Source organism: Salminus brasiliensis, chromosome 2 (assembly GCF_030463535.1).
Source record: "Salminus brasiliensis chromosome 2, fSalBra1.hap2, whole genome shotgun sequence".
Taxonomy (NCBI): domain Eukaryota; kingdom Metazoa; phylum Chordata; class Actinopteri; order Characiformes; family Bryconidae; genus Salminus; species Salminus brasiliensis.
Genome location: NC_132879.1, coordinates 29,248,876 through 29,267,887, shown reverse-complemented (window position 1 = coordinate 29,267,887; position 19,012 = coordinate 29,248,876). Strand labels below are relative to the sequence as shown.

At 40.9% G+C, this 19,012-nt stretch overlaps 1 protein-coding gene across 1 annotated transcript; it reads left to right on the top strand.

Annotated features, from left to right (window-relative positions):
- Window positions 1–62: 62 nt before the first annotated feature.
- On the top strand, window positions 63–17,653 carry deaf1 (DEAF1 transcription factor). Its single transcript, XM_072672324.1, has 13 exons — window positions 63–486; window positions 985–1,082; window positions 1,383–1,512; window positions 2,059–2,205; window positions 3,036–3,175; window positions 3,795–3,860; window positions 4,111–4,149; window positions 4,251–4,374; window positions 4,636–4,764; window positions 11,388–11,644; window positions 12,957–13,022; window positions 16,109–16,198; window positions 16,580–17,653. The coding sequence occupies exons 1-13, from the start codon at window positions 303–305 to the stop codon at window positions 16,682–16,684; spliced, it is 1,575 nt and encodes a 524-aa protein (XP_072528425.1). The 5' UTR covers window positions 63–302; the 3' UTR covers window positions 16,685–17,653.
- The last annotated feature ends 1,359 nt before the right edge of the window (window positions 17,654–19,012 follow it).

Below are 19,012 nucleotides of genomic sequence, written 5' to 3'. Positions count from 1 at the left end.
CTTCAGTCTACAGCGCCATTTCGTGTTACGTCGTTTTCCCTCGGTAATTTCCGCCGTGTCTCCTTCCTGTGTGTTGTTTATCCGTCCCGCATAAAGAAAGTTGGTAGCCATTATCTAACGTGTTTGTTTTAGGGGTCATGGTAAATTAAAATGCTGGCAGGAGAGCAGAATCTACCATTTCCAGCCTGTTTGCGTTTTTATACACACTCTCAGTGCTCCGCTAGTGTGATATTTCAGCGTGTTATAGGCGGTTCCCCGACCGGTTTCTCTCGGCCATATTCGGCTCCAGTCGTGCAGCGCTGATGGACGAGAGCGACCCGGCGGCGAAGCAGCTCGGCTCAGCCGAAGCGGTTGGGAAGGAGGGGGCGGAATCGGAGACTGAATCGGAGGCCGAAGTGCCCACGATGACTGTGATGGGGGAAGCGGCAAACATCGACATAGCCGAGTCCCTGCCGAACCCGGACGACGCCGAAACGGCGTTTGCAGGTCGGTGTGTAGAGCACGGCCGGGGCCACAGCAGCTGGTGATGAAGTTCAGCAGCGGAAATAAGAGCCGCAGCCGGGGCTGACTTTGTTTACACGGTGCTAAAAACAAGCTATAGCTACTAGCTAACAGCTCCTAGCTCTAAACTAACCCGCAGGGAACCCAGCCCCCGCCACTATTATCTATCTGTAAAGTTTCTCAGCGGAGTTAGCTAACTAACAGTGTTTAGGAGGGCTTTAATAAAATTGGGTGGATTTGGTTTGTTTACTTGATGAACTGCTGAATGAAAACTAGCTGCTACCTCTAAATGGGTTCATATACAGTGACACAATTAATCTAAACTCTCATTATTATTTCCTTATTGCAGGAAAAAAATGAAAGAAAAAATGTTGATTTAATATATCATTTAAATATAAATATATTTCAATTCAAGAAAAAGAATAAATAATGCTTTGTTATTTATAATGAAATAAATAACTCCCCTTCTGCCTGTTTTTGCAGAGGTGACCACAGTCACTGTCGGTGGTGTCCAGACTGCAGATGACAGTGTTTTCTCCACGTCTGTCGCCACAGCAGCGTCCATCCCTGAGCATGTGCTTGTGAGTTTCTCTTAACCAGGGTCAATTTACAGCGTTTGCTGATAACTCTTAAGACTCTGACTTGTCTGGTCTAATGAATGGACGACTTACTACAAGCTATGTCTGTGGAAATGTTCCACAGGATCAGATGACCCATATAAATACACATATCAGCTTTGCTTGTACTGGTGGAGTATGTCAGTTGTGCTGTTCCAAGCCCAGTACTACTATTACTGCATTTTATAGACAGATATATATACTCATATTTGATAGAAATAACAACGTGTGTGTTTGTGTCTTTGTGACATGCGGTGTGTGCAGACGGGTCGGACGACTCTGCAGATTGGGGACAGTCTTAGCACGCAGAAGGCCACTCTGATTGTTGTGCACACTGATGGGAGTATAGTGGACGCCACAGGCCTGAAAGCCGCCGCTGCGCCCATGACTCCAGGTATTTGTTTGATATTAGCTGTGTCCCAATTGCGAATTACACACTAATACTATAAGGTCTACAAACTAATCTTAATAGTGTGGGTTTGGCAGGTTAGTATACAAAATATTAATGTATCTACCCAACAGAGGTCCCCGCAAGTTATCATGCCACTTATTCTGCTGTACTTGCGTCATTAAGCGCCTTTTTCCAGAGGAATCATTCTAGATCTGAGTAGCTCCTTCCTTTCCGTTTTGCATTGCATTGTGGGTTAATAGTGTCCATCGTAACCAAACTCAAAAACCGACCGGTTCTAGTTCTGTATCTTGGACATTTGAGGATACTCAACTTTTACCCTTTGATCTATATTACGTACTTCAGACTCAAAAACTAGTTTGTGTTAGTTATTAATATGCAATTGGGATGCACCTATTGTTTATTGTACAACGGGATTGTAATAGTGTGATATTGATATGAAGCCAATTGATGTGCTTATGCTGCCTTAGTAAAATTCTTGGTGTGTTGAGGAATAACAGCTCTTAAGAAAAGCTTTTTACTCCATTTTAGGCCCTCAGACTCCTTCTACCCCATTGACTCCGAGCCATGAGAAAGATGTGTCAAAGTATAACTGGGATCCATCTGTGTATGAGAACGAACTGCCAGTGCGCTGCAGGAACACCAGTGGTATTCTCTACAAAAACAGACTGGGTTCAGGTGGGTCTTCCCACTAGGGGTCAGCAAAGTATTGTATCACCATGTAGTCTAGCTGTGATATTAGTGCTGAGCCATATATAATCTAAACCAGTATACTGTCATATTGCCATAATGCCAGGACCTGGCATTTAACTGCATTGCATGTGCTTTGCTGGGTGCTTCATATTGTTTAAAAACAGTTTAAAGGTTGAGTCTCTGAAACTGTGTTCCTGGGTATTATCTGTAACAAAAAACAAGGAGAAAAAGCATCTGAATCAAATTTAGCTAACAGTGTTAGACATTCTTTTAGCATAGAAAAGAAACATTCTGGATACATGGTGTCATTTGCTTTTATTGTCACTAATTTAAATTGCCTCATATTTTGATACCATGATCAATTTGGAAAACTATAGTCAGATCTAGTTAAAAACAGTTGAATTTTGTATGATACAAGACAAGACAGCCATATTCACCATTTGTGTTGGACACAGATGGAATTTGGCCTCTGCCACATCTGGGCAGTAAACACACAAGTATGCATAGTGACAGTGAGCACACGCGCCCAGAGCGGTGGGCAGCCATCGCTGCGGCACCTGGTCCCAACAGTGGCAGCTTGCCGAGCCCGGATCTTGAACCCACAACCCCTCTCATCAATAGCCCGGGGCTCTAACTTCTGAGCCACCACTGCCATACGATTTCTCGTGCAGGAAAATCACCAAAATAATGGTGGACCATGACCTTACGAGACTTACGAGTCTTTACACACACACACACACACACATAATAGTGCACACTATAGCTCTGAATGTGTTATTCAGATCTGTGTTTGAAAATGTATGTATTGCTATCAGGGGGAAAAGGGCACTGCATCAAACACAACAACAACTGGTACACTCCCACAGAGTTTGAAGGGCTGGCTGGAAGAGCCAGCAGTAAGGACTGGAAGAGGAGCATTCGTTATGCAGGACGACCTCTGCAGTGCCTTATACAGGTCAGGTTAGGAGCTTGTGGAAAATGCACACATGCATACATGAACACACTAAATACTGAAGTCTCTGAGGCAGTTTACACCTTTTGCATTTGCATTTGTTTCATATTAGGATATTATCTGGATATACTTTGGTCAGAATCCGTTTACACTTTTCAGTAAAACCTTTTAAAATTTCACACACTTTTAATTTCCTGTATAAAAAAACACATCAATGTGCATGTAATTTCCAAAAAAGCGTAAACGATCTTGTGGAACGGTGGGGATACCGAATCAATAGGTGGTTTGTTGAGAGGTGTCTCTGACCAGCTCTCAATGTGGTTTGAATGATTCAGTCATAATCTAATTGCAATGCATCTTGGGTGTGTTTACATCTAGCATTGCATGTGGTGATGTGAAATTTGGAATGTGATCTGTTCTTGTTGGTGTACAGAGTATTTGTGTTCTGAAGGGACTGTTAATATAGGGTAGTGGCAGTTGTATGACAGTTCCACTGTAAGAACATTATTGTAATTAAAAGGTCAAAGCCAATAATGTATTTGGGCATGTTTGAGACCACCTGTTGACTGACTGTTGTTGTTGTTGTTGTTTTTTTTTTGTTTTTTAAATAAATAAATAACAGGAGCGCATCCTCAACCCACACGCTGCCTCCTGTACCTGTGCAGCCTGCTGTGATGACCTAACTATGGTCAGTGATACAAGCTTTTTTAGTCTTCAGTAGGTGAATCAGATGTTTTTAGAGCAGGGACAATTATATTATAGCGGTTTTGAGTATTGCAAGCCTTAAGAAACAGCAAAAGTTTAGGAACTTCTCTCACTTATGTGTTTGTTTTAGTGTGAAAATGAGACCAGTGCTAATGAGTGTTGTGGGTCCACAGCCAGGCTGTAGACCTCTAGTTTCTGTTATTTAGTGACTTTCACATTCCTATTCATTCTAGAGCAAGGAAGGATCCTTTGGGGGAGACAACATATCTATGGTAAAGTGAATAGGTAGCCTCTGTCAAGCAGCATGCTTTAATGTGATATTTTGTTGTAGAGTCTGGTGTGGTCTAATGTGTTAAGTTCCCCGCCTACATAGACTGGCCCTGTGCGACTCTTTGTCCCCTACAAGAGACGGAAAAAAGAGAATGAGCGTTCGAGCTCACCAGAGAAGAAGGAGGCGCCGCCACCCAAGAACATCACTCTAGCACCCGGAGCCACCTGTGAGTGTATTTCTATTGCAGCACGGCTTTTGTTTGAAATTTAAAGAGCAGCGGTGTAAATCTCATAGTAATTCATTTCCACAACTTCTGACCTCAAATTCTAAAATCAATTCAAATCACACTTAGATTGATATATCTCTAAGGTATTCCATGCTGCTTAATGCAGGTATAAAAAAACAACACTAGCTCTCTCTGATTTCTCTAAATAAAGACACTTTAACATAGTGGAATATTTTAACACCCAACTCTGTCTGTCCCCAGTCACAGTGACCCCATCAGGTCAGCTCACCACCTCAGGTACACTGACCTTTGACCGCACAGCAACGGGAGACACGACGGCCATCATCTCCGACAGCCCTGCCCCTTCAGATGTCTTCAGCAGTACAGCAGGTGGGTCACAGTGACCTTCACTCACACACACATCACCACAGACATACAAAAACTCACATATCGTCACTGTCCTGCAAAAACTGTGTATCCTCATCTTTTGCCGTTTGGACCTTTTCTCATAATTTGAATCTGGCGGGTTGTCTAACATTTGTGTCCGAATTTCAGGATGAATGGGCCAACAGAAATGCTCCAAAATTGCTTGTAATAAAAATGTTAACATTGACTTCTGTTGGAAGTTAAGGGGGGGGGGGGCTTCTCTTATAAATTTGCCATTTTGGAGATACACAGTTTTTGTGTAACAGTGATGATCTGCTAAAGGGGATAAAACCCCTGGGAAGCTACATCTGTTAAAAAAGTTAATCTGGCTCCTTAGGGCTCCCAGTGTTAATGCACAAAGTATGTCCTATAAATATCTTCCCAAAGTCTAATAAAAGTCTGCTGTATTATACCTCTATTGCCCTCCTCTCAAGGTATAATGGGTAGTCCTAAAAGGGGTCAGGCTTTCGTCAGCGTAACCCTGATCAATTACAATGCCCTCTCGAGTCTGAGCATCTTGGCCACTAAAACTAACTTAGAAAGCATCATAGTAAGGTAGCTAGCTATCCAGCTATCTGCGTGTTTAGTACACCTGAGGTTCCTTTACCCAATTATGACAGCATTCCGTGTTGTGCATTCCCTGGATTCTCATCCAACAGCACAGTGGATAAAGGCCTGACCTTCTTTAAAGTATCATCACAAAACAACTTTATAAGTTGGCATCACCTACAACAGGAGAGAGCCGGGCTGGTCATCAATGTGTGGACAGAGTCTGCGTAGCACTGAGGGGGAGAGCAGAGTCTCAGCCGGGCTTCTCCTCTGCAAAGGGGCAGAGCTAGGTCTGAGAGTGGGAGCTGGGTTATGTAACCAGGCTGTAACTCTTGGTGGTAGAGCTGCACTCGAAGCTGGAAGATGATAACCGAAGTGGAAGCTCCTGTAGTCCAGATATGTCACAGCTTTGTGTCAAGTCCAAGCTTAAATCTTGTTATGTTGTGTATCTGTATATGAACTGGTAACTTGGTAACACATATCTAACCTCAGTAAACCCTAAGATCTATGAAATACCTACTAAAATTCAAGGTTAAAGATCTAAAACTCTGTCTCAAGGCTGTGTGTTCTCCAGTGGTAGAAGGCTGTTAGTCACACACGTTCATTCAATTATCAAGACCACATCCAGGCCATTCTCAGAAAGGTCACAAAGAGTGCATTTTGGTGATTTTTAACAGGTGTTTTCTCGTATTTCTGCGTTTACTGCTTTACTGAACACTTCATTTAACACCCAAGTTTAGTAATATGCAAAACAATATATATCAGTATATCAAGATGTGTTCCCAGGGACTTTAAATCTGGTCTGCTAGGAGCTAATTGTATGTTTCTGGGACCATTTACCATCTGAAGTCACTCTCATAGAGACCATAGAACTGCAGATATGTGTGCCTCACTCTCATTAGGGGCATTTGTTGATATCGACTATACAGGAAGAGTCCTGATTTAAAGGTTGGAGTTGACTCTACCCAGCTGGCAGGGTAAATAAGGTGGTCAGTCACATCCTGATGACAATAATTGCTGGTTACATTTAGGTACTTGACAGCAGTTCTCCCATCCTCAGTTCATAACTGGTCTCTTTTGTATGTCTTAGTCAGCTGTTAAAGCCAAACAAAGAGAAGGGCGTTTTGGCAGCTTTTCTAAAAAAGCATGAGTAATGAATCAGGGTTTGCAGTTCTACCCAATAATATGACTGACTTGTGGCTGGTCATCATAATAACAGGCGATACAGGCCAATTTTCTGTTGTAAATAACTGTGGACAGCTGTAATAGCTTGCAGCTATCGAAATCAGATATCTTTGTAGTTATTCAGGTGACCTGTTTATGTAGTCTTAGTAGTAGTAAATATTCTAGAAGTGGAAGAAGTACAAATTGATGAGGGGCTTCATTTTCTGAGTACTTGTAAGTTCCAAAATAGAAAAAACTCTCCAGGTCACAAGTACAGACCTAAAAACACACACACACACGGACGGACGGACACCTGTGTCTACCTCCTGTTCACCAAGTTCAGAGTGGCTGCAGACTTGACAGAAAGACTCAGTGGCTCTTCAGACAGGTGCCTCATCAGTGCTGACTGTAGTGTTCCTTTTTTAAGCTGGAGCACTGTGAGGCTAATGAAGCAGTGAAGCCCCCCCCCTGGTTTCTCAGACAGGGACCTGAGCCATGGCCCTGGCCCTGGCCTCTCATCCTGCATCCCACTGCCTTGCTCAAAGTCATGCTTTTCACTCTACAATACAAAGAACAAAACTGCGAAGTCACTGGAAAGAGCAGCTTGTTTCCATCAAGCGAGTTTTAGCGATAAAAGAAGAACAAAGAACAAAAAAGAACAAATAATTATTTGTCGTCCTATACGTTTTGGTTCATCAGTATAAAAATGTGTGTCTAATTGTGGCCAATTCCATATTGCTGGCTTCCGTAATGTCTCCTTGATCTACGTTTGCTTATTTAATTAAAATTTCTTTTTCTTTATAACCAACTCTTTTTCTGCTGTTTAAGAACTTTCTATTGAGAACATCTGCAGCCGTTTCTGGACATCTTTTTCTTTAAAAGCTAAAAAAGTAGTAGCATTCTTTATTTAAAAAAAATACTCTAGTCAGGGCTCCGGAGTGGCACAGCTATCTAAGTGTTGGGTCTTTCAGTGTCCCCTGGTAGCATTGTGTAATAGGGGGAGTTCTAGGTACTGGGTGGGAATTGGAAATGACTAAAATTGGGTTCAAATAAAAATAATAACTGGCATAACTAGCTTAACCACACCTCTCTGTTGTGCTGGTTGTGTTTGTTTTCTGTATCCCAAACGCAGCGATATTAATGGTGGTGCGCTATTTAGTGTGCTTGTGTGCAGTTTGGGATGCCGCCTTTGTTTTTTGTAAGAGTTACATGTGGGAAGTGCTGTAAAATAACTTTCAAATTCTTCTATCAACAAACTGCAAAAAAAGCTGATCTGCTAAAGCTATGTGATCACTTCAGCGTAAAGATAGCTATTAATAGACAGTCTGATTTGTTGCGCAATAGAAAATGACAGAAAAGTCCTGTCTTCTTTACATGGGTATTTAATAGAAAATAATGTCTGCCCGGCTAGTATTCAAAATACACTCCCTTTCTTCAAATGAGGGACTGGTTCCACAGCTGTAGCTTTTTGTGGTCTAGGAATTAGGGAACTGACCCGTCATGTCCAGCCCTTCCTTCAACAAAAGTACGAATTTTGCCAGTGCTGTCCTGATACTTTTGGAAGTCGTGACATGTTTGGGTATTCATGTGTATCGGTCCATTAGACAGATAAGCCGAGGGCACTCAGAACAGCAGCCTTCTGTAGAGTTCGTGCAATTGCTTTTTTTCCCCCCTCAGCTGACACATACCTCTCTCTATCCCCCCCTTGAGCACTGTCTTCTGTCTCTGCTTTGACCTTTATTGATGAGACTGCACTGTTTTCAGCCGCTTTCAAACTAGGACGTGTCCACAAATCTGGACTCTTTCTGTCTAGACCACAGGCAGTAACGCTGAGGTCTGATGTCTCTTTCATATACGAGACTAACAGATTTTCTGAGGTTTGTGAGATCTCCTGCCTGCTTCCTTGTGATTGTTCACAGAGAAACCTGCAGACAACTGTCTGACTGTTCCTCCTTCAGACTTGCATTTGTAACCTTGAAAACTGATTTGCAGCCCTGTAACTATCTTGTCTTGTAACAGTCCTGCTCTGCAAGCACTAGCCTCAAAATTACTTCTCAAGAAAGCCTCAATCTGGACGGTGAGAGCGTCAGTTTCTAAATGGAGTCAGTAGCCAGGGTAGGGCGGGTCCTTGGTAGGACTGTCCTTTTAAGACTCTTTCTTAGTAGCCTATTGGTCACACAAATTGAACAGTCTAACTAGGCTGCTTGGTGACATCACCAGAAAGGTCCTGCCTCTTCCAGTTGCCTCATGGACTTTTTTTCTGTGCCTCTTTTTAACATTTTAAAACAAACTCTGCTCTGAAGGCTTTGTTTTGTATGTGCGCACAGAACTGTGGGTAATTGAAAGTCTGGAAGGACGCATTAGTTGCGTCCTTGAAATCTCTTTGGAACGCAGCTAATGGTGGCACTTGCATTGTTGCTCCACCTGTTCCATTTCACATTGCATTGTTGGACAATAAAGTCTATTGAAACCATGTAAAACTGACTGCTTGCATACATTGGTACATGGTACATAGGTATCCTTACTATATACTACATACTAAAAAGCTAGTTAGTATTACTACTAGTTAGTATCAGTACATTACTAGTAGTATTAAGTTCTTTAAGGTCAGAGACAGCTGATACATGGTCTAGATTATGTGGAATATGTTTTAAGTACACAATGGGTCCTTTGGTAGGTCAACACAATGTGGAGCAGCATATCTGAATTCCAATATTTTATAGAAGTGGTACATACATCCCCATTTAGATATATAGATGATTACAGTGTGAACAAGGCTGAGATGGTTTAATAAATGGTTCCATGAATACAGCACTGTGCCTGCTTACCACAACTCAGTCCAATTGAACTACTGTGGAATAAGAGGGAACAAGCGTCCCGGGGGGGGGGGTTGGGGGGGGGTAATCACATGGGATTTTATGCCCCAGCAATTATTAGATAGGATTGTAAACACAGGTATGGAGACTCGGGCTTAAATGCACAGAAAGCTGTACTAGGACCCTCAGTCCACTCACACAGCTCTAATTTGTTCCCCCGTACTGTGCTTCTGGTAAGGGCAGCTTGAATGTGTGAGGTCCTGTCTAGCCCACATTTCATCCCTTTTTGTCCTCTTTTACGAAACTGGGCTAGCTAAAATGTGGGCCAGGGTTAAAGAGGGACCTATTTAGGACTGTGCATCTTTTCACCAAGGTCATATCTGACTGACAGGCCTGCAGTGACTAACTGCAACTCACCCTGCAGGTTTAGCATGGAAATTCTTTCTCCCGAGTGGTGCAACTGGCTAAGAGGATTGCATGCTTTCCTGGGGACCCAGGTTTGAATGGTAATGATAGCACAGTCATTTGTGCCTTGTAGTCCAAAACAGTAGAATTAGCACTGCTGCTCTCTATAATAGGAGGATGGCTTAGCTCCTTTTTACTGGTGATCTACAGCAGTGCTGGCCAGTTTTGTCTGTAAGCTGGTTCATGTACAGAATTGGAAATATATATATTGTATATATAAATAGGGCTGTGACCAACTCCCTGCTCCCTTATTAGTATTGCACTACATACGGAGGGACTATTTAGTTAAGTAGCAGTAGAAACACAAATGAATTCTGACACTTCTCTCTTCATCCACATGCGTCAGCACTAGTGGTGTGAACAAACACGCTTCGTACTTTGTACACACAAACCGAATTCTGTATTAGTTAGTAAAAGTTAGTAAAAGCATTGCGTTGTTCATTGAATAATCTTAGATTGTTACATTGCTAAGCAACATAACCCTCCCATTAACGAACTACATGGAAAAATATCTGAAGTTCAGTGGCTCATACCGATCACGCTTATATGAGCTCCATTTCGTTCCACTGTCTACTGCTAAGTGGCGCCACTCACAGTGCTTTCAGCTAATCTAGTGAGCTGCGGAGTTTACTGTAAATTACGAGTGCATTGTGGGATATTATACTGCCCTCAAAATCACATTCAAATTCCACTTTACGATTAAGACACTCCGAGAAAAATGGCCGACATACTCAATATTGCCCTACAAAATAGGGAGCCATTTAAATAGGGAGACATTTTGTAAATAAAATATGTTTGTTTCTTTTTCTTCTCTTTCTTTCTTTATTTACTTTCTTTATTTATTTATTTTACACCAGTGGTATCAAACCAGTATAAATTTGGCTTCCTTCAAAACCACAGCATCTATTTAACTAGATTTAACTATTTTTTTATATTTCTATTTAGTTTCAGAGCAGCTGAGGTGCTGGGCTTATGCCATGAGGATTTATGTTGATACCCCACTGATCTCTAAAAGAGAGGGAAGTGCCACTATTTTGGCTACTTCGCCAAGTCATATTCATATCAAATCCTGTTATATTACTCCTGAAATCCTTCTTTCACTTCAGATGATGGTTTTATATCTCTCTGCTTTTTTGGTTAGTTTTTTGTTTTATTTCATAAATTTTATACAATTTCTCCCCATTTTCTCCCCAATTTGGACTGCCAATTACCCACTTCACTGCTGCTTTGCTTATATGACATTACCGTGTTGTAGCTAGTGTGAACTTGGCATTAGAAGAGGGGGGAAAAGCTACTCTGCAGAGATATGGCCTGGAAGGAACCCAGTTCAATTCTGCGTATACTGTGCTGGCCATGCTGCTACTGAGGAACAAGTTGAATTTCTGTTTTGGGATCATTTAAATTCTTCTCGTCGTTCATTGGTTGTTGCTGACAACTGGAGAGAGCTGGCATTAACTAACCTGGAGAGATAATTGTGCAAAAAAAGGGGGAGAAACTGTTTCACTGAAGTTTAGAGATTGTGTTCACATAGGCTTTTGTATTCGATCTGCTCCCTGTTTTTGGCTCCTCTCAAATATTTGGCTCTTTTTGCAGTTTTGACCACACTGCCCGCTCTGGCTGTGGTCCCTCAGCAGACCGTGGTGCAGGCTAAAGCTCCCCCTGCAGCCGGAGTGGTCAACGGGCTGGAGATGAGCGAACAACGCACCTGGCTCTACCTAGAGGAGACGGCGAACACACTGCTCAGCACCGTCCAGCAGCTCAAATCCCTTATCGCCCAGGCTAAACAAGCCAGTCAGGCCAACCAGCAGTCGAACAGCGGCCTGGAGAAAAGCTGCTGCAGCAGGAAGGATGTGAGTGTGGTGAATCTTTGTTTGTCTCGGTGCTCATATTGCTGCAGGTGGAAGCTAACCTTTTTATGCTGACCAAGAATTGACCTGCCTTCTGAGAATCCCTCTTGTGTATACAAAACCGGTCAAATATTTCAAGTTTTTATTGACAAAGTCCAATTACCTTAAATGGTACATAGGTAAGCAGTAAACTGCAGGGGGTACAAATGAGTGGGGTACAACAGTCCGATGTCTTTTTAATTTTTGCTGATTTCTTGCAAACCCTTTGTCTGTATGAAATCACTATTATAACTGTCATAGACTGTCACTGCGCTCTCTGTCGCAGTATCTAGACAATATTGCACACTTGGATTGACTAGAACAAGGCAATTAACAAAAATCATTTACAGATACAGTCTTTCCTTTAGAGAAATTACAAAGTCAGAGTGTGTAAGTGCAGTTTACCACACCATCACTGACAGGAAGAGGTCTGACAAGAGCAACAGCATTGTGTGTTATGATGCTGGACAAAGTCTCAGCTTCAACTACAAAGAGTTGAGTACTCTACAACTGCAGGTTTGACAAGTGGAGTGACAGTAAGAAGGTCATTGCAGAGATGGCAAAACCTGAAAGCAGGCTTGCCTATGCAATCAACACTAACAGTGGGCTACTGAAAAAAATTGGGGGTGTTCTAAAACTTTGACCGGTAGTGAAGTTGCAGAGGAATGCTCTAAAGCTGCAGAAATGTTCTTTATTTTACACATCCATATTTTTGACATTTTTAAAATGTAAAATTGCATTATTATTATTACACCATATTTTAAACACCAGTGTTTTACGCCCACGTAAAAGTCACATGTTCCCTCTCCTTACAAAGCAGCTTAAATATAGCTGCAGAGATGTTACACCTCCTGCCCACACAGCCAAGACAAATTATCTGTCTATTGTTAATGATGAGGTTCTTTCCTGTAGCCAGACTTGTGTTCTGAATTAAACCATGCCCTCTACAGAAACCGCTGTCATTTGTTAAAGCAATTATTTGCTCCACAGCACCGTGGAAGTCACCCATGTGATCGATATTGGTGCAGTGGGGGCACTAATCAACAGGGTGCTTTTCACAGTCAGCTGGTTAGAAATGTGACCATCTAAAACAGTTAAGGTGCAGTTGATTAGACAACACGGAGAAAGGTCAGAAAGCAGCATTCACCATCGTCAGGAATGTAGGAAGTTGTGTGAACTAGAGTGAAGGTGATTAACAATGTGACTTCATCTCAGCATCATCTTTTAGTGGCTGTATCATCACTGAGTGGGATAATCATAAGTTTCTCTACTTTAGTCTTTTCCCAGCCAGCTGTCACTTACTGATGACCCAGAGGGGAAGATTACAGAAATTATCATCAAGGCAAGTAGGCCTCTCTCTCTCTCTCTCTCTCTCTCTCTCTCTCTCTCTCTCTCTCTCTCTCTCTCTCTCTCTCTGTGTCTGTCTGTCTGTCCTATAGATCTATCTAACTAACTAATAAATATACCTCTTTGCTCAGATACTGTCAAGTAACAGCCAGGGCTGACACCAAGATACAAGAGATGCGTAACACTCAATAACTGCATATGTATCATTGCCATCACACAAAAACCTAAAAGCCTTTTTTTCACTTTATTAGGGTCCTGCAGTTATTCTTAATGAATAGACCGATGGAAATGCTCCAAAATGACCTTTTTGTATTACAATGATTTCAATTGAAAGCTTTTTTGTTGTTAGTTTTTTTTTTTTCATGACAGCGACGGTAATGTACACCCTGCCTGAATGTCACAAAATCAGAGTAAGACATGAGTGCAATCAGAAGTCTTTTATAAGTGCGAGATTAGTGCTGAATTAAGTGCTCTTAAAAAGGTCTTCAGGTCTTCAGTCTGCGTTTGAAGGCAGTGAAGAGTGTGACAACCAGGGGTAGTTTGTTCCACCACCTCTGTGCCGGGACAGAGAAAAGTCTAGGTGCTTGTCCTCCGTACAGCTCGAGATGTACTTGATGCACTTGATGCACAAAGGGTGCTTGGTTTGGATCGGGAGGGGCCGGTTGGTTTTGTAGGCAGCTACAGGACGCCAGTTAAGAGAACAGTGAAGATGCTCTTTTTGTTCTGTGCACTTTTGATCAGCTGAAATTGTGTTGTCCAGTCAACCTTCTCAAGCTCTGGCTTCTCACTTGGGCAAAGCTTCCCTGCCTGAAACACAGATAATGTGAGTTTGTAGCTGTAGCTGCTAAATCATTTAGAGCAGTGGCAGTGTAGACACCTAACTTGTCTTCTTACACCGCTGCTCTGTGTACAGGTGTAGCTGGGAGGCTAGCAGAAAAGCATTATGGGAGTTGTTCAGTGAAGCGTGATGTGGCACTATCAGCAATAGCAGTTGTGTGACCTCAAGCAGTGCCTATCCACATGGAGCGTGTGTGTGTGTGTGTGTGTGACCTCTGGGACTGCACCTTTATTCTGAGAGCAGTGTTGGGTACAGAGAGAAAGACGTGTGAGGTCACAGAGACTGAAAGCCTAAATCAGAATGAACGTGATACTGCATCCAAGCTCTTCCAGCCTGGTCTGTCCATATCTGTTTGCATTTGTTGAATCTAAATAATGACTAAAAAACTTATTGATATTAATGTTTTTTAGTGTAGTGCACTGTTAATTCATTTTGATGTGAAAGCAGCTGTCAACACTTTTAGTTAAGATACTTTGGTTAATGATGGCATTTGCCTTGTAGTGTCGTGGCTTAAACACTTCCATAGGAATAAGTTGAAATATGTCCATAAACTGTTAAAAGTTCAAATGTGACTCTTCAGGTCACATTCTCTAGCTACATCTCTTTTTCTACAGCCACCAAATATGGCACAATTGTAGAACTAATAGCATCAGTTTTATGCTTTATGTGCTGATCAGACTTAAAGTTTACATAAAATTATTGTGCATTTTTCCTACATAGGAATGAATGGTGGTTCAGAAATTATGTCACAATGATCAGCTTCTCTCCATTGCTACTCAGAACTGTCTGTGCTTGGAGGAGCTTTAAGACCAAACATCTTTTGGACCACGATTCTGTGGACACAGCTCTATTAGCCAACATATTTGCATTCCACCATAAAGCCAAAGGTTTTTGGACTTCAAACAATCAGTCACATTTAGCAAAACCATAGAAACCCCTTGAGATACCATAGCAACATCTTAGGAAGACTGCAGAACCCACCTGGGATACCAAAGCAACCACATAGCAACACCATCGCAACACCACTTAGCAGCACCTTTCTACCACCTAGCAATGTCACAGCAACCATTCATTGTCTATCTCATAGCTATAAATACAACAACTCATGCTTAATCCACACATTTTTTACATCGGATTGATCAGCAAAGCAATTTAGGAAATATTTTTGAGCGTTCTGTATTAACAAAAATCAGATGCCAAGATTGCATTAAGTTGTGGAGCAGTGGAACTGTGCTCTCTGGAATGATGGTGCTTCATCCGTTACTTTTGGGATAAGTTGGGGATATGAGAGGGTGGTGATCATCCAATATCCTGACTTCACTAATACTCTTGGCGCTCATCACAGCAGTGCTCTAAAAATCTAGTAAAAAGTCTTCCCTGGACAGTAGAGACAGTTACTTCAACAGAAGTTTTTATATAAAATATAACTTTTCAGAAGAAACAATGAATGAGCAGGTGTCCCAATACTTTTGTCCATATAGTATGAGAAGTATACAGATGTTACACATTAACATAAACATATAGGTAGGTTAATTTGTTACCTATATGTAAGCAATTTAAGTCACAAATTATGGATCAAAATCTTTATTAATCAAGCAATGCTTTCAAACAGCATTCCATTCTGTTTAGTGCAGTGTTGAGCAAAAGGTTAGCCTTTACCTGTTTAATCTTAGAACCATCAATGTTTACATTAACATTATATGAATGACATACTGATATATGTAACTAAATGTAACCTCCTGAATTGATTGGCTGTTCCTGCTTGACCAGTTTCTCTTAGTGAACTTCAGCTAACTTCTGTCGTCAACAACACGAGACTCGAGCGTGTAGACTAAAGAAACAATTTTTTAAATCTAATTAACATGATTCATCACTTACCCCAAATGCAGCTGATCAGCCAAGACATGTTTGGTGCCTGATGTGTGCTTCTTTAGTTCAGACATGTCATGGTAATAAATCATGTTAATCATGTTATACTTTTTAAATGTGTCGTCAGTTAATGAGAGTAGGGAGGAAGAATAAGGCAGGGGAAAGGCCGAGGAAAATCTGTTGAACCTGGGAGACCGGCAGTGAGGATCTAAATGTGAAATTTGAACCTGGCCCAAGCACAGCACTAATTTGGGGAAAGACGCCTGAACCCAGTGTGAGCAGTTGTGTCCCGTTGAGTTCGGGCATTTGAGGAATTATTGTTGTAGTAGGGCGTTAACTGGTTTAACAGAGGTGTCTCCTTTGCCTCTTTACAGCATACCTGTGTAAACTGTGGACGTGAAGCTTCAAATGAATGTGCAGGCTGCCATAAAGTCCACTACTGTTCAAGCTTTTGCCAAAAAAAGGTGAGTCGCATTCAGAGTGTCAAAGACCAACAGCAGACCAGCTGTGTGACTAAGTATTCTTTTCTATGCAGTAGAGCAGCAGCTGCTTCATAGCATAGTTCCTGCTGATTAAGACATTAAATGGCATTAAAAGACTTAACAGTGCAGTAAATGACCCGTTATAGAGTTATATATTGTTCACTAGAGGTTCATAGTCTTCATCAGTGTCTAATGAAGACGACTGTTCCAATACACATGAATACCAAATCGCTTGCTTGCAGACACTATTAAAATTCCACATAATAAAAATACAATGTCTGGCTTTGTACTGTGTTTTTATGCGTGCAGCTGTTTTGTTTGGTCAAATTCATTGGTTTCATTTTCTAAAATGTCTGTTTGCAGGACTGGAAGGAACACCAGCACAGCTGCTCTCAGCCCAGTGTTGGTGTGGGAATACACGATGAAGCTCATATAGCCAGTGTGGAGGTAGAGAAAGTTAAGCCTTAACCTCAACCTCAAAGTTCTGAAGCACTGAACTATTTATTTTTTTCACTTTAAACTACCAGAAAAAGAATATAATAGAAGGAGCAAACGGGATTCTACATGTTATGAAAAATGGACCGAACTTTGTATTAAATAGATTTTTACTTAAGTCATTGCAATGTTATGGAGCATGCATTGTAAAGCCTGAATGGGCCATCACTGCAGCTGGCAGGCCAGTTGTTTTTGTATTTGTTTGTTTTTTTGTGCCAATGTCACTTCAGTTTACCCTCGACAATGCAGCAATATTTAAAGTAAGACCTTGCCTGTTTAGATTTCTTCAGCGTATAATTAACAGCAGCTATTTTTCAGTGTCCCTTCTCATGAGTCTTAAGTAAAAAATGTATTATGTTGTATAATATATAAACATGATAAACATCTATTAACATATAATTAGCATGGGGCATGATTTGGTTGGTCTCATTCTGTGAAAAGAGACAAAGAAAAATAATGATTTAATTGTTGAGAAGTTGCATATTTAATAGTATTTTATTTTAAAAAGTAAATTATTACATAATGACCAACAAACAGCTAGTCCTGTGAAGTACACCAGCTATTCAAGTTCGAACAATGACTGACTCTGTGATCAAACCAAAGTAAAATGATCTGCATTGTTTTACATACCAGCAAAAACTTACTGACATAAGATATTGAGAAATTGAGACAACCCCAGAAGACTAAAGCCAGAAAATTGAATGCATTGTGAGTATATATTTTGTTTGTTTTTTTTTCTGATTTATTAAGGTCCGATTGATGGCTTAATGTGGATTTTATGCATCATTATTTACCTAGTTGGTATAAGCAATGGTATGATTGTGATAATGAATTTATTTATATTTAAAAATCTGCACTCTTCAGTAATTGGAGAACTCTTGTTAGTTTTTGTTGTCCCAATTTTGGGAATTCATGGAAAATATTAAACAAATGGATCAATGATTTAAGATCTGTTGTCTTTCATTTGTTTTAGAAAGCTGTATCAGAGGTAAAGTTGTTTTCTACCTGGTTCCTAGATCATATATAATAAAATGATATAATGCATTAAATGATATATTATATAATATCATTTAAAGGGGATGCTAATATAATGCATATAATGCATTGATGCTGTGTAACCAGAGTCATATTCGTGTAAAACTGTGTAACTAGGATTGCACAAGTTTTTCTGTTCCGATACTAATACATAAACTTTGCGTATTGGCCGGTATCTGACCCCGACGTGATACTATTATTGAGTTAATAAACCCTATACTTATGTGGTAGAGACTGGCATCAGGATAGCATGGGATATAATTTTACAAATTTTGTAAATCAAAATATATCAAATAGACTGAATTGCTATTTATTTGTCACTAAGATAAATAATTGTGCTGGATATTTGCACAGCTCCTCCCTTTTCGGTTTTCCTTATGTGGAAGACCAGCTGTGGCAGTGATGGCCTAATTATTCGATACCCCATCCAGCGATTTTGTTAGTATCTGGACCGATATCCGATCCTAGTATCGTATCGGTGCCTCCCTACTTAACTCATCAAAAATGCATAAAAATTCTTTATACTACATACCTATTGCTGGTGTTTTGTGTAAGGTATTCTTGCCCTGTTATTATTAATTGCGAAACTGTACACCTACAGTGCTGCATAACCCCCTACTGCACACACACAAACAGATTAGTGTCTTGGATTTTCCCTCACAAAGTCAGGCTTAAGCCATGCACAGCTGTGTTTCCCAGTGCTAATTGCTTTCCCACGTACTTTCCTAGACATGGATGACACTTGCTCTTCTCTATGGCATCACAAGCAGGGCTAAAGCAGTGCTTTTACAAATAGCCATTTTATAGTAAAAAAGATACAGTAACATAAAGTAAGTGAGAAATCTAACCTCATAAATGTCCTATTTCCTGGTATCATGGTTTGTAACTCACACAGTCAGGGTAAAGGGCATTACTGAAATGTCTATTATTTAATGACTGTTGCACATTACAGAGATTAGCTGGGCTTTCCTCTGGGGTGGCCATCCACTGCCACACAGCTGGCCTTATCCGCATTAATCCAGAGCTGATGAACTCTGCACCTCCAAACTCTAGCACACACAGCTAGAGATATGCTCCACATCAGCCTTTATATGTCTCATCCTGCTATCCATTCTATGAAATGGCTGCAAAGCATCTGGGGGAAAAAAGGACTAACTTAACTAACAATGCAAACTTTTTTTCAGCACATTGAATAAAAACATCCACCCTCCACATAAGTAACTGTAAAAAAAAAAAACAACAAAACTCTGTTAAGGAGTTGTAAGC